Here is a 22332-nt window from a genome sequence, read left to right as displayed (position 1 = left end):
AGTCCCCTTCGGGGAAAAGGGCGGCATATAAATGCAATAAATTCCAATTCCGATTCCAATAAATAGATGTGGCAGACAACTATTCATCTCCCGGCCAGATTTGTTAGCCTGCTGTGAGAGAGAGACTTTTTGCCAGGACACTCCTAATAAAGGAATCGGTGATTAAGTACAGAACGTTTGTCGTGGTTGGGGAGCTGGGACAGAACACCTTCCTTCACCTCCTGAGCTCACCTCCAGATCTTTGCAAGGTAAGTGAGTGGTTGTGAGGGGCAGAGGAGGCCGAAGTGGCTGTGGGGACACCAAGGAGTCAGAAGTGGCTGTTGCAGGGGGGGGGGGGGGGGGGGCTTGGGAGGTCCAAGGCACGCATCCTCAAGGCATCCCATGCACACTTAACAATCCATGTATTCGGTTAACAAATGCATTGGGGAGAGAAGGGATACGGGCCAGTCATTAATGACGTGACTCATTTAACATCTTGACTTCCCACAATAATGGGCAGGCTCCATTGCTGTCATAACGTGAGGATTTCCTGTACATGCTAGTTGCCAAGCAGCCTATTTTCTCAGAGTGCTCACAGTGTGACTACTATTTCGAGACAACCCAGGAGCAAAATACAGTACACAGAGGTTTGTCTTTCAAACAGTGGTTTACAGTATATACAGGACTTATGTATACATACATACATGTGTCCGGCAAATACTAGGCAATCAATCAATCTTCAACTCTACACGGAGAACCACAATGGAGAGAGGTACACGAGGAGAGAGATACAGGAGGAGAGAGATACAGGAAGAGAGAGATACAGGAAGAGAGAGAGAGAGAGAGACGCCCTCACATGGCCTCTCTTATATATACAGCTTCTTAAAGTGGCAGTAACCCTGCTGACTCAACCTCATGTCATCATCTCAGTTTACAGACTTATAGCAGCTATTAAATCGTCATTACCCCAACATATTTTGGTCATCACCCTAGGGACACGGTGACGGTTGAAATCATTTTTTTTTCAGCACTGTTGTAATTTTGAATTAATTAATTAACTAACTAACTAATTAAATTAATAAAGGGTCGGACATTGAGGGATGTCTGTAAACATTACAACTCTATCAACATCGCCATCAGAAGGGCCTAACAATCTAGCAACCTACGTGCATCTTCTTCATTGTCTAAGAAACTAAGAAGCCTCTTGTTTTCTCAATGTTTCTGTCTTCGGAGCAACCCTCGAAGGTGACTTACCTTGCGGTGTGGTTGCAGTGCTTCAGGGAGAATTCGTAAGTGCTCTTCCAGTGGGGCTCAGCATCCGCCGGTGACACCTGCAGGGAAGGCCAGCGAGAAGGAACCATCAAGGAATGGCGGAGGAGGAAAAAAATGGATCTGCGGTCAGAACCGCCACTGCTGTAGACTGGGCCTTACCGGCTGGTACTTTCTAAAAAGGCTGTCCATGGTCTCCAGCTGGCTCTGCTTCCCGATGTTGGGCTTGTAGAGGGTGAAGTATTTCCCACGGGTCTGTTCGGCTAGGAGGCTAATATATTTGTTGCTTCGGAACTGCAGGGGGGCAAGAGTGCTCGTAGTTAGTTTAGGGAGTGGGGGAGAGAGAGTGGTGCTCCCCAAAACTAGGTACTGCAGATTAGGAACCTGGAGTCAGAGGTGGGCCAATGAGCTCAATGCACGGACGATTAGGTCCTTAAAAAGGTGGCAATGATCAGGTAAATCTCAAGACCTTAAATCAGGTAAATCTCAATACCCAAGATGGACACCTAACATCAAAAACGTCATCAAAAAAGCACAAGAAAGAATGTTTTTTCTGCGTCAACTCAGGAAGCTCAAACTGCCCAGGGAGTTGCTGATTCAGTTCTACAGAGGAATTACTGAGTCTGTCCTCTGCACCTCCATAACTGTCTGGTTTGGCTCTGCAACCCAACAAGACAGACACAGACTTCAGAGGATAATCAGAGCTGCAGAAAAAACAGGCCCGTTTTTTGTCCAAAAAAAAATTGCATGCATGGCCTTATAGAGTGCTGCTGGGGGCTGGGAGGGAAAAGGCCCATTTTTTGCTCATTTCTGCCCTCCCCAGCCCCCAGAAGCACTCTGAAAGGCTCTGCACGGCCATTTTGGTGAAGGGGCGGGGCTTCGGGAGGCAAAAAATGCTGTATTCCGTGTATAAGACGCACCCAGATTTTCAGCCTCTTTTTTGAGGGAAAAAGGTGTGTCTTATACTCTGAAAAATACGGTAGCTACCAATCTGCCCTCCACTGAGGACCTGTACACTGCACAAATCAAAAAGAGGGCTGTGAAAATATCTACAGACCCCTCACATCCTGGACATAAATTGTTTCAACTTATACTCTCCTAATGAGGCTATAGAGCATTGCACACCAGAACAACTAGGCATAAGGACAGGTTTTCCCCCCCGAATGCCATCATTCTGCTTAATAACTAATTTCCACTACACTGTCAAATAATTTACTAAGAATGTATTACTATTATTCTTCTCTCCCTTCCTAGTACCTATCTCTTCCCACTTATGACTATAACCATGTTGCTCGTATCTTTCAATTTATATTGTTTTTATTTGTTTCCTAGTATGATTTGATAGCTTATTACTAAACTTGACTATCACTAAGTGTTGAATCTTTTTATTCTTAATGAATGTATTTTATTCTCCTATGTACACTGAGAGCATCTGCACCAAAGACAAATTCCTTGTGTGTCCAATCACACTTGGCCAATAAAGAATTCTATTCTATTCTATTCCAATTCTAATTCTATTCTTATTCCATTCCATTCCTATTCCATTCCTATTCCATTCCTATTCTTTTCTATTCTAATTCTATTCTATTCTATTCTTATTCTCTCTATTCTATTCTATTCCAATTCTAATTCTATTCTTATTCCATTCCATTCCTATTCTATTCCTATTCTTTTCTATTCTAATTCTATTCTATTCTTATTCTCTCTATTCTATTCTATTCCAATTCTAATTCTATTCTTATTCCATTCCATTCCTATTCTATTCCTATTCTTTTCTATTCTAATTCTATTCTATTCTTATTCTCTCTATTCTATTCTATTCCAATTCTAATTCTATTCTTATTCCATTCCATTCCTATTTCTATTCTATTTCTATTCTTTTCTATTCTAATTCTATTCTATTCTTATTCTATCTCATTCTATTCTATTCCATTCCATTCCATTCTTATTCTTATTCTATTCTATACTGTAACAACTAGCAAGCCTGAAGCAGAATCACCACACAACCCAAAGTGGCTTGAGCAGAGAGTATATAGTAGAATCTCCAGCTAAAGTAGAGGGAGGTGTTAAGAGGGGGTCAAGATTAGAATCCTTGCACTGCAGAAAACTTGACCTTTGCCACAATCCCTTAAATCTTATCTGATCGTTCCCAAGAGATTCTTGTAACAGAGGTGACTAACAATAAAACGTTTTCTAGAGATTAATGGCTAGGGTGTGGAATGGAATATATGCCAGAATAACCTCCTCCTCCTCAAATCCCCTGAAAACAGAACAACTAAAAAGGGAAGATTTTTCACTTCTGATGAAGATCCCTGCCAACCTCTTTTTTCCTTGCGGAAAAAAACTATCACCCCAAAATTCCCACCAGTCCATCCCCACCAATTTGTCTTACCTTGTGGGACAGGTAGAACCCATCATTGGGGCCCGTCAGATGAAGTGACTTCTCGTAGGCCTCCTCCCACTTCAACCCTCTGTCCACACTGATCTAAAGGCAGGGCAGAAATAAGCAAAGAAGCTGTTTAGAGCAGTGTTTCCCAACCTTGGCAACTTGAAGATGTCCGGACTTCAACTCCCAGAATTCCCCAGCCAGCGAATGCTGGCTGGGGAATTCTGGGAGTTGAAGTCCGGACATCTTCAAGTTGCCAAGGTTGGGAAACACTGGTTTAGAGTACAGGTAGTTGTTGACTCATGCCCATTCGCCTAGCAAAATTAGAACCACACTTAAAAATAATGACTTATGGCTGGTCATCACACTTATCACTGTGGCAGCATCCCTATAGTCATATGATCAAAATTAGGCGCTCGGCAACTAGCGTGTATTTATAATCATTGCAACGTCCCACAGGGCCCTGTGATCACCAAGAAAGTTTAAAACGGTTATGAGGAATCTGCAGAATTGTACAGGTCATGAGAAAACAGGCAGAGGCCTTCTTGGTTTCAGCTTGGAATACTTTTTGTTATTGTGTTGTGGTCCGTCGGTGGCTTGCGGAGCTGACAGCAGAGTCGGACAGTAAGGAGGTTGGGGAGAAATATGAGCCAGTCCTGGAGTCTGGGGAAGGATCGGATGAGGGCTCTGCGTCGGAGGCAGAGAGGGGGCCAGGGCCATCTGGGAGTTATGTGCTGTTTCCGGAGCCTCCAGAGATGGACATCAGCGAGGAAGAGGAACAGGGGGAGCCTATTCCCAGTGTACGCATGCACAGATCTGTCAGAAGGGCAGCTAAGACAAAAGGGACGACTCAAGAGTAAGGCTTGGAGATGATTGGTCCCTCCCATAAGACAATAAAGGAGGATCACAGGCACATGAGCCTTTGCAGGAAGCAACTTTGTTCCTTCTGGCCGGTTTAAATTCTGAAGCTCCGTTTTGACTCTGTCCTCCATGTGGCCTTGCAAAGCTAATTGGCAATTAGGTCTTTGGCAGCATTTCAAGGGAGATAAAGGTGGGTGCTTGGTGCTTATCAGCCTTATCAGGAAAGATTGTGGCAGACTTCTGTTGGACTCTTTACAAACTATTTGTGACTCATTACGGGCTGTGAATGAACGTAATTCACAGCCGTTGAAATAAAAAGAGGGTCTTTGGGACTAAGTGTGTGCTTTGTACCGTCTTGGGAAGCCTAGGACAGCACATATTGTGAGCTCAAAATATTTTGTCACTAGCGGCATCTTACTGAAAGTACACAAGCTTTGCAAGTAGAACAGTGCTTCTCAACCTTAGCCATTCTAAGATGTGTGGACTTCAACTCCCAGAATTCCCCAGCCAGCCGCTGGCTGGGGAATTCTGGGAGTTGAAGTCCACACATCTTAGAATGGCTAAGGTTGAGAAGCACCAGTGGCATCTCCAGACAAAGCTAGGAAAATTCCAGTCTGAGGCTTGTAAGAGGCAGCCGAGTCAGAAGAAACAAAGGTGGCCCATTGCCAAAAAGAGGTTGGCGAACCCTCTTGCGAAGTCTTACCTTGTAAAAGACCACCTGGCCATCCTGTGGGTGGCCTGGCGTTAGGAAAACCTCTTTGCTCTCTTCGTAGATTTCGTCAATGCCCGGAGCCAAGTCTGAGGAATGGAGAAGGCGGTGAGAATGAGGAGGATGATATCTTGGGTTGGATGAAGCTCAAAAAAAACCCCAGATAACTTCTTAACTTATCTCTCCCTCCCCTGACATGCACATGTATGACCATTGTTCCATCTCCCCTTCCATTGCAGTTGTGTAATGTTGCAGTGTAGCCGGGGCTGCAAATTTAACAAATTGAGTCCACCCCTTTCGCCAAGTAATCTGACTTACGGGACACCACAGAATAGCGTGACCCAACAAAAGCGCACCCGACAACAGCGCGCCGACAAAACTGCGTCGATAAAACCGCGACGTCGATAGCGCACCCACAAAGGCGCGCCGACAGAAGCGCCATTACGGTTAAGGTAAGGGTTAGGGTTAGGTTAGGGTTAGGTTTAGGGTTAGGTTTAGGGTTACGTTTAGGGTTAGGTTAAGAGTGCGCTTCTGTCGGCGTGCTGTTGTCGGCGCGCTTCTGTCCTCATTCTTCGGCACGATTTTCAACTCGTGCTTTTGTCCCCGCGCTTTTGTCGGTGGGCTTTTGTCGAGGGCGCATTTGTCAGTGAACCCAGAATAGGTAAGGTTCAATTCAATCCAATTCAGAATGGAGCTGGAAGGGACCTTGGAGGTCCTCTAGTCCAACCCTACGCTCAAGCAGGAGACCCTATACCATTTCAGACAGGTGACTGTCCAGTCTCTTCTTGAAAACCTCCTGTGATGGAGCACCCACAACCTCTGGAGGCAAACTGTTCCTCTGGTTACTGTGTTTCCCCAAAAATAAAACAGAGTCTTATTTTCTTTTGACCCCCGAAATAAGCACTTAAAACCTGGCTGTTCCGACAGGCCTGGGGCTAAAGAACCGTTGCCCCCGTCTCGAATGGTATGACTGTCGGGTGTTTTAAATCATGCATTGTTTTGTGTCATTTTTAATTTTGTCTGTATCCCCCCCTTCCCTGGTTTGAGTTGTAAGCCGCCCTGAGTCCCCTTTGGGGGAAAAGAGCGGCATATAAATAAAATAAACATTCAAACATTCAAACACTTGACCTTATTTTTGGGGAGGCCCTATTGTTTTTGAGGTGCCTGAGTTGGCGAGCGTGGTCACCTCGTAGCTGCTGCTGTGTTGCAATATTTTTGGGGAGGTCTTATTTTCGGGGAAACAGGGTATTTGTCCTCACTGTTAAGAAATTTCTCCTTAATTCCAGGTTGTTTCCCTCTTTGATTAGTTTCCGTCTCCTGTTTCTTGTCCTGCCCTCAGGTGCTTTGGAGAATAAGGGAGTCAAACTATTCTCCAAGGCACCTGAGGCTAGAACAAGAAGCAATGGGTGGAAACTAATCAAGGAGAGAAGCAACTTAGAACTGAGGAGAAATTTCCTAACAGTTAGAACAATTAATCAGTGGAACAGAAGTTGCCTCCAGAAGTTGTGAATGCCCCAACACTGGAAGTCTTTAAGAAGATGTTGGATAGCCATTTGTCTGGAATGGTATAGAGTTTCCTGCCTAGGCAGGGGGTTGGACTAGAAGCCCTCCAAGGTCCCTTCCAACTCTGCTATTGTATTGTATTGTATAATCTCTCTCACCAAAAGTGTTGCCACCTCGGTGTGAGCCTCCTGCTTACCCAGAATCCCCATGTCGTATTTGCCATCTTTCTTGTCCCGCTCGATCAGGTAGTCGAAAGTGTCATTGAAGTACTGGAAGAGCAGGTTCTGTTTGTCAACCTCCAGGCCCAAAATGCGATTTAGGAACTTGGTGATGGAACAGTCTGTGAAGGGGGGGAAATAAAGAGAGAGAGAGAAAATGACATCATGCATTTCGTTCATCTCGGACACCAGTTTCCTAACTCGCAAAGATTTATCCAAGGTCCAAGTTATGAGTTATGAGTTTATGAGTTTATTATTTATAGGCCGCCCTTTTCCCTGAGGGGACTCAGGGCGGCTTACAATTTATAGGGAAGGGGGGGTACAAGACAATAAAACAATAAACATAAAAACAGTGCAAGTAAGAATAAAACACAACATTCATCATTCGGGTGGGGCTAGTTACGATTTTTATCCCCAGGCCTGACGGGATAGCCAGGTCTTGAGAGCTGTGCAGAAGGTCTGGAGGGTGGTGAGGGTACGAATCTCCACGGGGAGATCGTTCCAAAGGGTCGGAGCTACTACTGAAAAGGCTCTCCTCCGCGTAGTTGCCAGTCGGCACTGACTGGCGGATGGAACTCGGAGTACATCTCAGGTCTGAGAAGGTGCTCCACATCTCTTAACATACTCCATGCGTATGTGCATATTCACGTAGACTCAAACTCAAGGCCTGCAGGCTGGATTCAGCCCGCGAGGTGCTTAAATCTGGTCCGCAGGGCTGGCCTGGAAATATCAAAGGACCGGCCTGCGGTGCCTCACTAAGGTCTGTTTTTGGCCACCCCAGCCTCCAACAGCGCTCTGCCAGCCAAAATGGGCCAGACAGAGGCCTCGCGCATGGTTTTTGGCTGGCAGAGTGGTGCTGGTAGCCGGGGAGGCCAAAAACAGGCTGCGGGGGACCCTCGCAGGGCCCGTTTTTGGCCAGCAGAGTGGTGCAGAAGGCCATGGAGGCGCCTGTCCTTTCCCCCCCTCCCCCCCCGGCCCACAGAGCAGAACTACAATGCTGATCCGGCCCTCAAAGAAATCCAGTTTGACACCCCTGGTGTAGATCTTTAGTGCAAAATAAACTACAGGTAGTCCTCCACTTATGACCACAATTGAGCCCACAATTTCCACTGCTGAGCAAGACAGTGGTGAAATGAGTTTTGCTCCATTTTCCTCTGACCTTTCTTGCCAAAGTTGTTAAGCGAATCACTGTAACTGTTAAGTTAGTAACATGGTTGTAAAGCGAATCTGGCTTCCCCCTCGTCTTTGCTCATCGGAAGATCGCAAAAGGGGGGAAAATCACACAACCCCAGGACACTGCAGCCGTCATACATTTGAGTCCGGTGCCAGGGGTCTGAATTTTGATCACGTGACCGCGGGGATCCCGCAACGGTCATAAAAGCGTGAAAACGGATCATGGGTCACTTTTTTCAGGGGCTGTTTTAACTTTGAACGGTCACGAAACGAATGGTTGTAAGTCGAGAACCGGCTGTATCAGTTGCCTAAGCTAAGAGTAAAGAAACACGAACAAAGGTTTTGTTCCAAATTTGTGATCAACGCTGCAATTGAGTTTTGCAAGCCCTTCTCACTCAAAATCATGTCCACGTTTTGTTTCGAAACACGTGAGAACCAATGTGATGGCATGGCACAAAGGCCAAACAGTCAGAGAACTGGTAGGAGTCCCTTGATTGGCTCCAATTTTGCTCCCAATGTTCTGTTACACTCCGACCTCTCTCACAAACCTGGAGCAGCCTCTGACTGCAGATACTCCAGTCCAAACGCTGTAAGCAGAATGACTGCAATCAATCACTCCAGCAGGGCAAAATAATGAATCCCAGAAGAATAATCCCAGCAAGACAAGATAAGCACACCAAAGGAAGGAACGAATCCAAACAGTCCAGAAGGATGCCAGGAAGGCAGGCCACAATGCTAGATGAATTCGGTGTTTGTTCCCGACAAATGCCCCTCCCAACTGCCTCTCCTTTAAACTCCATCCCCAGGTGTGCCTTGTGAAAGGAATCAGGGCCCTTTACTTCCTTGTAAGCCATGCAACCCACGTTGCTCTCTTCTGCGTCCTTCCCTGTGCGCCCTAGGATGAGGAGGGGGTGGCCCTTGGTCTTCATCGGAACCCCCCTCTCCCTTGTTCTACCTCTCCCCTGCTCTGCCCAGGCCGACTTTGCCCTTCCCCAGTTTCCTCCACAGCCACTCTCCCGCTCTCTGTCAGCTGTTCGTCTTCCATCTCAGAATCAGAAGACTCCAATGGGGGCATGACAACCGAAGGGTCGAGATTTTAAGAAAGAGTGTGGGGTTTTCACAAAGAACTGGAGAATGATTTATAATCAAACGAAAGTTCATTATAACTTTCCCCCGACTCGTACCGCAGGCCGAGAGAAGCACAGACGAGAACCACCGTGTAGAACAGAAGCTGAGGGAAAGGGTGCATGCAGCTTACCTTTCTCCATGGTCATGAAGCCATATCGCATCTCCTTGCAAGAGATTCCCACGGAGAGGAGGGACTGCTTCATTTCTGAAAACCAGGGATTAATTTTAACAGATGGAAAGCAGGTAATTGACAAGGCATATTACATTGACTTCCCTGCGGATTAACTGTAATGCGGCGTTTTAAAAATGCAGCGGCCTCAAAAACCAAGGTAAGGGTTTTCAACCAAGTCGGAATCAGAATAGAGCTGGAAGGGACCTTGGAGGTCTTCTAGTCCAGCCCCCTGCTGGGGCAGGAGATCCTATAATCATTCTGAACAAACGGCTGTCCATTTGTCTTTTCCTGAAAAATCTCCAGTGTTGGATCACCCACAACTTCTGGAGGCCAGCTGTTCCACTTAATTGTCCTCACTGCTAGGAAGTTTCTCCTTAATTGAGGTTGCTTCTTTCCTTGATTAGTTCAATCAATTCAAGAATTCTGCAAGGAAGCGGGACGCCATTGGTTTGGGGGCATATGCTTGACTAATCCTCAGGGTTTCGAATTAATCATTTAACCAATGGAATCCTGAATTCTGTCTAGTCCCCAAACTTCATGTACTTGTGTGGCCAAAATGGGAAGATACTTTTTGTGGCTAATCATTACCAGAAACTTTTTTTTTTTTTTTTAAATCACAGCTTTTTGGCAGCAGAACATCTTTCTCTACCAACAGAAACAAAATATTTCTTTGTCTGCAGGTATTCCAGCAGATAGTGGCCTCCAATTGCAAAATCCTCAGATATGGCATGGGATAAAGAATGCAGGATAACAGAATTGGAAAGGACCTTGGAGGTCTTCTAGTCCAACTCCCTGCTCAAGCAGGGGCCCCTGGCCTATTTGATTCCAGACAAGTGGTTGTCCAATCACTTCTTAAAAGCCTCCAGTGATGGAGCACACCCACAAGTTCTGGAGGCAAGTTGTTCCACTGATTAATTGTTCTTTTTTTTTTTTGTATTTGTAAATTTTTATTTTATTTTGATCCAAACAACATCTTGCATTAAACAGTGTGTCGTCCGGTACATTTATTTTGTGCAAATATTTTATACAATAACAATTACAATTTACAGCCATATTTATTATTGTATCTATTCTTAACTTCATATTAATACTAATATATACCATACATAATACTATAGCAATCCTCTTCTTAACTTACTTAATTTTGTTAAAGTATTGTCTCTATTTTACTCTTCTGCTTTTTTCCACTTTTCATATTTATTCTCTGACCATTGATAAAATAATTCCCATGTATTATAATAATCAGATTGTTCCTTCTCTTTAATTTCAAACGTTAGCCTATTCATTTCTACACATTCTAATATCTTCCTGATCACTGATTTAATTGTTCTCGGTGTCAGGAAATTGTCTCCTAAGTTCCAGGTTGGTTCTCTTAAACTTGTTAGGTTTCCATTGCAATGACCTCTGAATCCCTTCTCCAAGGTTAAGTTTTGATTAGATGGTGGGAACCATCCAGAAGCTTTATACCTCACATCTTTCATTACAGCTAAAGATCAGCATTGCCCTCGTCTTTATTAACATTATAGTCCATCCCGTCCTTGCTTACCGCTGAAAAAAGCCGCATCCCCTTCTTGATAAATCTCTGGCACGGGGACTTTGCTCTCCATCTGCTGGAAGATGGTGCGCAGGACTTTATCGAGCGCTCTGATTCCATACTGGGGAGAGGCAGAGAAAGGCATCAAAAATCTAGGCCCTACACCGGGAAAGAGCATCCTGGCTGGATGCAACTCACATTAAGGAAATCAACCCCTTCCCCTGTTCAGCCACCCCAGGTCATAAAATGGGGCAAAACTCAGCTATCAAAAGCTTGGCATACTACCACATGTGGTGGATTTGCATTGAAGCTAAAAGATACTGGACTAAAATCCACATGTGGTTGGAGAAAATGACACACAAACAAATAGACTTTAAACCAGAGGTCTTCTTATTGGGGATCATACCAGAAATCTACAACAAAGACTTAAAATATTTGATTGTAAATGTGTTAACAGCAGCCAGAATTGTATTTGCAAAAAACTGGAAAAACGAAACAATACCAAAACAGGAAGAAGTTATCCGAAAAATAATGGACTGTGCTGAAATGAGTAAATTGACACTTGAAATTAGAGAACAAGAGGATGAGCAATTTTATAAGATATGGGATTTGTTTTATCGGTGGCTAGGGGGGGGGGGAACCTTGGAAATGAAAAATGATATACTTATGCTTTAATTGAAGAAGTTGAATGATGATATAACTAAGAGCCAAGGTGGCGCAGTGGTTAAATGCAGCACTGCAGGCTACTGCTAGATCAGCAGTTCAGCGGTTCAAATCTCACCGGCTCAGGGTTGACTCAGCCTTCCATCCTTCCGAGGTGGGTAAAATGAGGACCCAGATTGTTGGGGGCAATATGCTGACTCTCTGTAAACCGCTTAGAGAGGCCTGAAAGGCCTATGAAGCGGTATATAAGTCTACTGCTATTGCTATTGCTATGCTGTGAAATAATCTAACAATGATACAATGAAAAATTAATATAAGGTCTGGTGATATAATGTATAATGTTAAGAACATATTATAATGATATTTCGCTGCTGATAAACAATTTTAACAAGGGAATAATTGAAAACTGGTATATATATGCAGTGACGTTTTGATGAAAAACGAAGGAATAAGATCTCTGTTTGAAGGTATGAAATACAAGGACAATAATGAACATAAGTATATTTTCTGAAAAAAATAATACTGAATATATATTGTAGAATGAAAATGAGGTTTTTAATTTTACTAGATGAAAAGTTTGAGACTGTAAATATTATTCGAGGATGTGGATGTTAAAACACTTGTAACCAAACGACATGTTGCATGTGATGATGGTTTTTTTTTCATCCCTTCCTTTTTAATTTTATTTTATTGTTGTGTCTATTAAATATATAACAGAGAGATACGGGTTGTGTATGTGGGGGGAAACATAGTTGGGATGGACTGCCACAGGTAGGGGAATAAGAAACGATACTAAATTATAATCTATTAAATGAAACAATGAATCTATAAGAATGATAAATGTTAAAAGACCTGTAACCAAACGACATACTGTATGTGATGATGGGCTTGGGGTTTTTTTTTGCTTTTCTTTTTCTATTGTTGTGTGTATATGTTGTCTATGTAATAAAAAAAAACTTTTTTTATATATATATAAAAAAGCTTGGCTTAGCAAGAGAAAACTTGGGCTCAATTGGGGCCGTAATCTGAAGATGACCTGTACTTTGTTGGGTAATGAATGAGATGTTTGAAAACAACCAAGCTCAGAGAGCACCCAAGGTTGTATGTTTTAAGGATTAAACTCCTGTCCTCATTTAACCCGAAGAAAATACAGCACTAGCTGCATTTTCCACCATGCGCATCTGCTTGAAATGTTATCCTTTGAGGACCCCACGCACCAGATGCCGTGAAAAATAAAGGCAAAGGTTACGAATCCATAGCAACCTTTTCTAACCAACAGATTTTACCGAAAGGGCAGGAGTTTTGGAAGAGCTTCAGATATAACCTCACCTTATTCTCAAAGTTGTATTTGCTGAGGTCCCGGGATTCAGTCGCTCTTCGGTCACCGTGAGTTAAGGCACCCTGTGGTCAAGAGAAGGTCACACATGAAACTGGACACAACAACAACAGTTTGTGTTTTGCTGTGGCTTATTCTATGTTTTGCTAACACAATTAAGAGCCCGGCTTGACTTCTATTCTTGGAGTAATTTCCTATCGGGGGAAAAACCCAAATCATTTAAGGGTTCATCTCACTTTTTCTCCGCTGTTTTCTTTCTTGCAGAGTTAACTTTTAATGTTAAAGTTTTTAACATTCTAATTGTTTCATGCTGTTGCTTTATGGTGTTGTAAGCCATCCAGAATCACTTGCTGGTGAGATAGCCGGTATATAAATTTAATAAATAAAATAAATAGTCGTTGTTAATTGACTGGAAATGATAATCAAATGAGAGTTACCTGTTTAATAAATAAAATAAAATAGTCGTTGTTAATTGACTAGAAATGATAATCAAATGAGAGTTACATGTTTGAAGAGAGTATTTCTTATAAGGTCACCAGCTGGAGGTGGATCAAAAAAAGGGCTTGCATCAGTGGTGAAATTCAAATTTTTTCCCTACTGGTTCTGTGGGTGTGGCTTGGTGGTCATATGACTGGGCGGGCATGGCTTGGTGGTCATGTGACCGGGTGGGCGTGGCTGCACAACTGACTCAGCACACAATATAAAAGGAGCTGGGTTTCACACAAAATATCCTCTGCAACAAGCAGGAACCTCACAGACAATCAGGCACAGCTGATTGTCACACAGCTGATTGTGGGAACTTTTCAAAAACTTTTAAAAGCCTTTTTTTACTACCGGTTCAGGCGAACCAGCCCAAACTGGTAGCATTTAAACCCTGTCTCACATCCTGCTCCTGAGCTAAACGGCAAGAGGCCAAGGAACCGCATGTCCTTTTGATGTTTCAGACTACAACCCCCACAATCCTTTACTGTGGTGCTTGGAGTTGATACGACAAAAACTGAACTAGGTTTGAAACAGGAAAGCAGCTTGGGAGAGTTTCTCCCTCCCGTTTTCATTTCAGTTTTTAATGCTTTTAATCTAATTTTAATTGGTGTTTGTTTTGTTTTTTTGCACTTTTAAACTTCCTGTTACTTTGTAAGCCACCCAGAAACGCTGAGTTAATGAGATGGGTGGCATAGAAATGTAATAAATAAATACATTTCCCAGATAAAAACTTTTACAAGTCCCTGTGAAGCTGACTGGGCCAAGTGGCCGCAGATGATTCCACGTGGGATAACTCAATGCGATCGATATTTCTTCGACAATATTTGCCTTGACAAAAATGGAAAGAATGTCGAAGAAACAGTGGCGCATAACATTTATCACACGGAGTTATCCTGCACGGAATCGTCTGTGGCGAGTTGTCTATGGTGAGTCGGCTGCGGCAAATTGGCCATGCCAAGTTGGCTGCAAAGAGTTGTCCTAGATCGGGGGTCGGCAACGCGCGGCTCTGGAGCCGCATGTGGCTTTTTCATCCCTCTGCTGTGGCTCCCTGTCGCTCAAAATACGTGTCACAGCCACCAATGTTGCACACCTGCGTCACACGATTGATTGAGCTTTCCGATCCCCAGTAGTTTTGGGGGTTCCCGGTCTTTTCTTTACTTGAGAGACCGCCTACTGCCAATAACCTCCACTAGGCCGATACGAACCCATAGATTAGGCCTCCTCCAAATTCCATCAGCTGGCCAATGTCGGCTGGCAACTACCCGGAGGAGAGCCTTCTCGGTGGTTGTTCCGACCCTCTGGAACGAACTCCCCGTGGAGATTCGTACCCTCACCACCCTCCAGGCCTTCCGCGTAGTCCTTAAGTCCTGGCTGTCCCGACAGGCCTGGGGCTAAAGATTTCAACCCCACTCGAATTGCATGACTGTTGTGTTTTTAATGATGTATCGTTTTTCATGTTTGTGACTTGTTTGTCCTCCCTCCCCTTGAGTTGTGAGCCGCCCTGAGTCCCCCCAGGGAAAAGGGCGGCATACAAATAAAGCATCTCAATCTCAATCTCTCTTTCCTGTGGGAAACTGATCCCAATGGCTCTTTGAGTGTTTAAGGTTGCCGACCCCTGTCCTAGACTCCCTATAAAATAGGCTCAATATTATTATTCTCTCCCAAAGGAAGCGGAGCAGGAGGTGGAAAAAAAGGTGACTTTTCTCAAGGTTTCTGGGTAAGGAGAAAAAAAAAAGAGAGAGAGAGTAACTTACAAGGCTTTCTAGGCGTTTCGCCACAATAGATGCAAACCGCCGCTCCCCAGCCAGTTCGGAGATGAGAAAAATGTACTCTGGAGCAGAGACCTGGTTGGAACGGTGTGTGCGGCCTGGAAGGAAAAGGCAGGTCGTGAACGGACTATCCCACATATAGATTAACAGAGAGGGAAGGGACCTTGTAGGTCATTTAGTCCAGCCCCCCCCTGCCCAAGCACCATTTCTGACAGTGTATTTTCTTTGTCAAACAAAAATAGAAACTCCTTTTCCCCCCACAAACCCAACTCTATTTTTAGGAAGCTGAATGCGGCAACCAATATTTTATTCTATATTTCCCTTCCACAACCCTTCCCTTCCGAGCAGAACAACAGAGTTGGAAGGCAACTTGGAGGTCTTCTAGTCCAACCCCCTGCTTAGGCAGGAAACCCTACACCAGATGAATGGATATCCAACATCTTAAAGACTTCCAGTGTTGGGGCATTCACAGCTTCTGGAGGCAAGCTGTTCCACTGATTAATTGTTCTCACTGTCAGGAAATTCCTCCTCAGTTCTAAGTTGCTTCTCTCCTTGATTAGTTTCCACCCATTGCTTCTTGTTCTACCCCTCAGGTGCCTTGGAGAATAGTTTGACTCCCTCTTCTTTGTTGCCAACCCCTGAGATATTGGAAGACTGTTATCATGTCTCCCCTAGCCCTTCTGGTTAGGAATATAATTTTAACAGTTGGGTTGGCAATATATAAATCATATAGCAATGCTGTAACTGTGTCTTTAAATCATACTGTAAAATGTGATTGGTTGCTGCTTTCCCTCAATCGGCCATAAGGGGGAGCCAGAATGACTGTTAGCTCCCTCTGTTTGTTAGATGCTGGGCTGATCTGATCTGAGTGTTTTGGAAGCTGGCTGTTAGAAAGTGCCTTGAGCTATTGTAAGTTTTGCAGCTGTTATCAAACTTTGATTACTGGACTGATTATATGATACTGGACTATGTTATTTGGATTATCCCTTAACTGAAAGACGTTGATGACTGACTGAATTATCCGTGTATGACTTGGACTGTTTGATGGACTCTGATACCTCTATTTCCACAAAAGTAAAAGCCTATTTAAACTGCAGTGTCTCTGTATGGTGGTTTGTGTGTTCTCCAACACAATTCTCACAATGCTTCGCTGAACGTAATTGCTCTCCCAACGGGGAGCTTAGCTAACACTTCTTTTCATCAAACTAATTTCCTACTTCTGGACATTCCTACAGGAGACACCAAAGGTGGCTCGAATGTCTTACCAAACTGCTGTATGGCTCGGTCAGCACTCCAGGGCAATTCCAGCGTCATGTGGACCCGCCGTTTCTGATTCTTTACCCGTCTGTCTGCTTGGAGAGAAATCCCTGAGCTGGAGGCCTCCGAGATTATTGCTACGAGCTAAGAGAGAGAGAGAGAGAGAGACAGGAAGCGAGAGAGAAGAGTGTCAATTTTGCCAGATGGCTCTTTGGAAGACGGCAGCCTCCTTCAATGTTTCCAAGCAAGTTGGCTCAACCCCTGCCCTGTGCGTTACGTTGGCCCGGGGGGGGGGGGGGGGGGGCATTTTCAAATTAAAAGTGGAAAGGAATTATCAATCGACGAGCTGCTGTAATCCACCCCTTTGGTTCGTTCAATGAACCTATTTTTTTCAATGGGGGTTTTGAGTCAGAAATCGGAAGAAAAGCCATACCCTGATAACAGCCATCAAAATTGCAGTCCAACAACCGTGGCTGTTAGGAATATAATTCTAACGGTTGGGTTGGCAATATATAAATCATATAGCAATGCTATACCTGTTTCTTTAAATCATACTGTAAAATGTGATTGGTTGCTGTTTTCCTCAATCGGCCATAAGAGGGAGCCAGAATGACTGTTAGCTCTCTGTTTGTTAGATGCTGGGCTGATCTGATCTGAGTGTTTTGGAAGCTGGCTGTTAGAAAGTGCCTTGAGCTATTGTAAGTTTTGCAGCTGTTATCAAACTTTGATTACTGGACTGATTATATGATACTCAAGAGCCAAGGTGGCGCAGTGGTTAAATGCAGCACTGCAGGCTACTGCTAGATCAGCAGGTCAGCGGTTCAAATCTCACCGGCTCAGGGTTGACTCAGCCTTCCATCCTTCCGAGGTGGGTAAAATGAGGACCCAGATTGTTGGGGGCAATATGCTGACTCTCTGTAAACCGCTTAGAGAAGCCTGAAAGGCCTATGAAGCGGTATATAAGTCTACTGCTATTGCTATATTGCTATTGCTATACTGGACTATGTTAATTGGATTATCCCTTAACTGAAATACGTTGATGACTGACTGAATTATCCGTGTATGACTTGGACTGTTTGATGGACTCTGATACCTCTATTTCCACGAAATTAAAAGCCTATTTAAACTGCAGTGTCTCTGTATGCTGGTTTGTGTGTTCTCCAACACAACTCTCACAATGCTTCACTGAACGTACTCGCTCTCCCAACGGGGAGCTTGCCTAACAGTGGCAATGGCTGCCAATGTGAGCTGTTTGCCAAGCACCCAAAAGGCAATCCTGTGACTTGGGAGTGGGGGCAACCATCAGAATTCCAGAGGCAGGTCAAAAGTAGCTCCAGGAAGGTCCAAGTTTAACAATCAAAAGGTAAATAGCAATAGCACTTAGACTTATACACCGCTTCACAGGGCTGTTTGTTACAGCCCTCTCTAAGCGGTTGACAGAGTCAGCCTCTTGCCCTCAACAATCTGGCTCCTCATTTTACCCACCTCGGAAGGATGGAAGGCTGAGTCAATCTTGAGCCTGGCGAGATTCGAACTGCCAAATTGAACTGCAGGCAGCTGGTAGGCAGGAGAAGCAGCCTGCAATACTGCTCTCTAATCACTAATCAATTGCTCTACATGGGGCAGCCCTTGAAGAGCATTCGGAGACTTCAGCTTGTCCAGAATGCAGCCGCGCGAGCGATTGTGGGTGCACCTTGGTACACCCATGTTACATCTATCCTCCGCGAGCTGCACTGGCTGCCTATTGGTCTTCGGATACGCTTCAAGGCGCTAGTCGTCACTTATAAAGCCCTTCATGGTATTGGACCTGGGTACTTGAGACTGCCTACTGCCAATTACCTCCCTACGACCAATTAGATCCCACAGATTAGGCCTCCTCCGAATTCCATCCACTGGCCAATGCCGACTGGCGACCACCCGGAGGAGAGCCTTCTCTGTGGCTGCTCCGGCCCTTTGGAACGAGCTCCCCGTGGAGATTCGGACCCTCACCACCCTCCAGGCTTCCCACAAAGCCCTCAAAACCTGGCTGTTCCGACAGGCCTGGGGCTGATGAGTTCCTGTCCCCGCTCGAACTGTGTGGCTGTTGAGTTGTTTTAAATTGTGGTATTGTCTGTCCATGTCTCTTTTTTCCCCTATTTGTATCCCCTACCCCCCCCCCCCCATACGGGTTGTGAGCCGCCTTGAGTCCCTTCAGGGAAAAGGGCGGCATAGAAATATAATCAATTCAAATCAATTCAATTCAATTCACTGTGCCACCTTGGCTCATATAATAGCAATAGCAATAGCAGTAGACTTATATACCGCTTCATAGGCCTTTCAGCCCTCTCTAAGCGGTTTACAGAGAGTCAGCATATTGCCCCCAACAATCTGGGTCCTCATTTTACCCACCTCGGAAGGATGGAAGGCTGAGTCAACCCTGAGCCGGTGAGATTTGAACCGCTGACCTGCTGATCTAGCAGTAGCCTGCAGTGCTGCATTTAACCACTGCGCCACCTTATGCGATACCCCAATCAAGGAACTGCTAAATAAGCTAACTGTAAACATCCCAATCAAGGAGCTGCCAAGACCCATCAATAGCACGAGAATATAAACTGAGAGCAAACCTCACTCCCTACTAGCACTGATAATGTTACCTAGTTGGGTAATGAAATGTCTGCAAAGAAAACAACCAAGCTCAGAGAGCACCAAGGCTCCCAAGGTACACAACAGCCTAATCAAGGAACTGCCAAGGCTACCCCCACCAATACTGACAGGCCAATCCACTAGAATATAAATTGAGAGCAAACCCCACGCCCTACTAGAGCACTGATGATGCTACCTAGCTGGGTAATGAAACGTCTGCAAAAAAGCCACCCAGCTCAGAGAGCAGCAAGGATTCCTTGTTTCATTTCAACCCTGAGCTACAAATATTCTATCAGCTTCTAACAATGACTGAGCGATCGGTCATTAAGTGAGGACTACCTGAATTCAGCCTGCGTGAGCATTCAAGAGAAATCAGTGCTTCCTTGATCATTTCCAGCCACGGGGAGCTCAACATCAAAACATAAGAGGGGTCCAATGCCTATCATGACTCTGGAAAGGCGGGGGGTCCCTCCCAATCCCATTCCTGGGCAGTGTCCCCACCCCACCCCGGCACTCACTTTGTCTCCATTCATGAAGCGCTCCTTCTCCTTGAGGTTCACGTGGTCGATCGAAAGGCTTTGCTCAGCTCGCGATTCAAACACCACAGAGCCACCGGGCCTCCGCACGACTCGTCCCTTCCGCCCGGTCATCTGGGGAGGGAAAAGGGGACATGGAAAAGTGACCCTTCAGATGGGCAAATCGTCTCTAAGGAATTAATTAAATCTATTTTATCTATCTATCTCTGAGGAAAGCATAACTGCCCAGAGTCACCATGGAGGGGTGGAATGGGACAACTCAACGCAGTCAAATTGTTGCGGCCCGCCAGCGGCGTTGGCAGCAGATTCGGACATGTTCCTCCCCAAACTCCTCACTGTCCGAATCTGGCAGGCCACAACAGGGCCACCAAAGTTGGCCACTTTAACCCTTGTTGACTTCAACTCCCAGGATTCCTCAGCCACAGCTGGCTGAGGAATTCTGGGAATTGAAGCCCACGAGTCTTAAAGTGGCCAACTTTGGAGGCTCCTGGTCTAGGCCAGGAATTGACTTTGTGAGACATAGAAGACAAAAACTTTCTGCGACCTTTCTCTGGTCCCTAATGTTTTACCTCTGCTACTTTTTCCGGGCCTCCAAAGTAGTCGATCAGTTCATCCAAAGTGTTAAGAGGTAGCTCTTTGCCCAGTTTCTTCACTTGAGACAGCAGTTCCTGCTTCATGTTCTCCACGCATTCCGGAGTCCCTAATCCGTTCATCTCCTTTTGGGGGTTCGGCCAATATAGGCCAACTGCAAAGGGGAAGAGGAAGAGATTGTAGCTCGTCTTCTCTTTTTTTCTTTTCTTTTCGGAGAGAGGAAAACAAGAAGGCAGAGTAGGGCAAAGGTAGCCTTGTAGCTTGCATCGGTTGTAGGATTAGAATAGAATAGAATAAGAACAGGATAGGATAGGATAGGATGGAATGGAAATGGGAAGGGGAATAGGAATTAGAATAGAATAGAATAAGAACAGGATAGGATAGGATGGAATTGGAATGGGAATAGGAACTAGAATAGAAAGGAATAGGAATAGGAATAGGAATAGGAATAGGAATAGGAATAGAATAGAATTAGAATTAGAATGGAATAGAATGGAATAGAAAGGAATAGGGAATAGGAATAGAAAATAGAGAATAGAATAGAATAGAATAAGAACAAGAACAGGGTAGGATAGGACGGAATGGGAATGGGAATAGGAATGAGAACAGAATAGGAATAGGAAGAAAGAATAGAGAATAGAATAAAAAGGAATAGGAATAGAATAGAATTAGAATGAGAATGGAATGGAATAGAAAGAAATAGGGAATAGGAATAGGAATAAGAATAGAACAGAACAGAACAGAATAGAATATTGGAATGAAGAATAATATATATTAGAATGTGTGTGTGTGTGTGTGTGTATGCAGGGAGGGAGGGAGGGAGGGAGAGGGAGAGGGAGAGGGAGAGGGAGAGGGAGATATAGATATAGATATAGATATAGATATAGATATAGATATAGATATAGATATAGATATATAGAACCTTAGCTCTGGGGATGAAAGGCAGGGAGTGGAGATGAATAGGTGTGGCAGACAACTATTCATATCCCTGAAGTTAGCCACTGATAGCCTGCACTTCTGACTCCTGTCTGGAAATTATCAGAATTCGTCTTGGAATCTGTAGTGGGGTGTGTGTGTGTGTGTCTGTCTGTGTGTGTGTCTGTCTGTCTGTCTGTCTGTCTGTCTGTCGGAAGAAAGTGAGCACATCCTCCAGGACTTCCTTTGCAAGTATGGGAAGAGAGATAAAGAGATTCCTGGTGTGTTGGGCCAGTCCAGGGGGAAAGGGAGCGAGAGCCACTTTCCACAGGACGTGGAGACTTCCTAGCCTGTTGTGCGAGAAAAGTGGCTGCCGGCACTCCTAATAAAGGGGACGTTTCATTAACTACAAAGGGCTTGTCGTGTTTGGGAGCTGGGTCTGAACACTTACGTGGTTCGTTACACATGGTGCCATTGATGGGCTTGTATCTGCTGGCCACGTCCTCCATTTCCATGAGGGACTCCGGAGAGGAATTGAAATCGCTCTCCAAACCCGGCTCAGAATCGGTGCTGCTCTCGGAGCTGATCTTAATGATGTCGCTGCTGCTGTTGTTGTAGTGGTCGTGGGTGGTTCTCATCACTTTGTTAAGGCCTCGGACTCTCTGCTTCACTGGAGGGAAAGAGGGGAGAGGGAAACAGGATGGAAGAAGAAGCGTTGAAAGATCAATTCCATGCAGATCGGCGTTTCTCAACCTGAGCAACTTTTAAGACTGGTGGACTTCGACTCTCAGAATTCCCAAGGTCAGCACACTGACTGAAGAATTATGGGAATTGAAGTCCACTCCCGTGGTTCACATTGAGCAGGGGTGTCAAACTCAAGGCCCATGGGGTGCTTACATCTGGAAACAGCAAAGGTCCATGGTGCCTTTGCCAGCAAAAACAGAGTTTTTGTCAAACTCAATTTGGGCAGCCTCCCCCACGCCCCGTTTTCAGCAGGGACGGCCTCCGTCGAGCTGGCCACGCCCACGCCCACCCGGCCCTCCGAGGTCAAACACAACCTCGGTGCGGCCCTCAATGAAATTTGAGTTTGACACCCCTGATGTTGAGAAAAAACTGCATCAAGGACTACCCATTAATGAGAAACTTTGGGAACACGACAGGTTCTTCACCCCTCAGTGAAGAAGGAGGAAGGGACACCGCAGGCCAGGATTAGACGGGAAAACCGTAC

The 22332-nt window shown here is 45.0% G+C and overlaps 1 protein-coding gene across 3 annotated transcripts in view; it reads right to left on the bottom strand.

The window, feature by feature from the left end:
• The window catches only part of SBNO2 (strawberry notch homolog 2), a 148933-nt gene that overhangs the window by 5246 nt on the left and 121355 nt on the right, over window positions 1-22332 (bottom strand). For all 3 annotated transcript variants that reach the window (XM_087703295.1, XM_087703296.1, XM_087703297.1), the window contains 13 exons: window positions 21556-21774; window positions 20168-20343; window positions 19581-19712; window positions 16449-16584; window positions 15169-15281; window positions 12925-12996; window positions 10945-11053; window positions 9357-9431; window positions 6904-7047; window positions 5199-5293; window positions 3641-3733; window positions 1411-1542; window positions 1234-1310 (listed from right to left, as the gene is read on the bottom strand). In XM_087703295.1, coding sequence (XP_087559421.1) covers window positions 1234-1310; window positions 1411-1542; window positions 3641-3733; window positions 5199-5293; window positions 6904-7047; window positions 9357-9431; window positions 10945-11053; window positions 12925-12996; window positions 15169-15281; window positions 16449-16584; window positions 19581-19712; window positions 20168-20343; window positions 21556-21774 — 1573 coding nt within the window. The remainder of the gene's footprint in view (window positions 1-1233; window positions 1311-1410; window positions 1543-3640; window positions 3734-5198; window positions 5294-6903; window positions 7048-9356; window positions 9432-10944; window positions 11054-12924; window positions 12997-15168; window positions 15282-16448; window positions 16585-19580; window positions 19713-20167; window positions 20344-21555; window positions 21775-22332) is intronic.

This window comes from Thamnophis sirtalis, unplaced genomic scaffold, assembly GCF_051295495.1.
Source record: "Thamnophis sirtalis isolate CommonGarterSnake01/CBP01778 unplaced genomic scaffold, rThaSir2_p1.2 scaffold_1, whole genome shotgun sequence".
NCBI lineage: Eukaryota > Metazoa > Chordata > Lepidosauria > Squamata > Natricidae > Thamnophis > Thamnophis sirtalis.
This window is presented reverse-complemented; position numbering and strand designations above follow the sequence as displayed.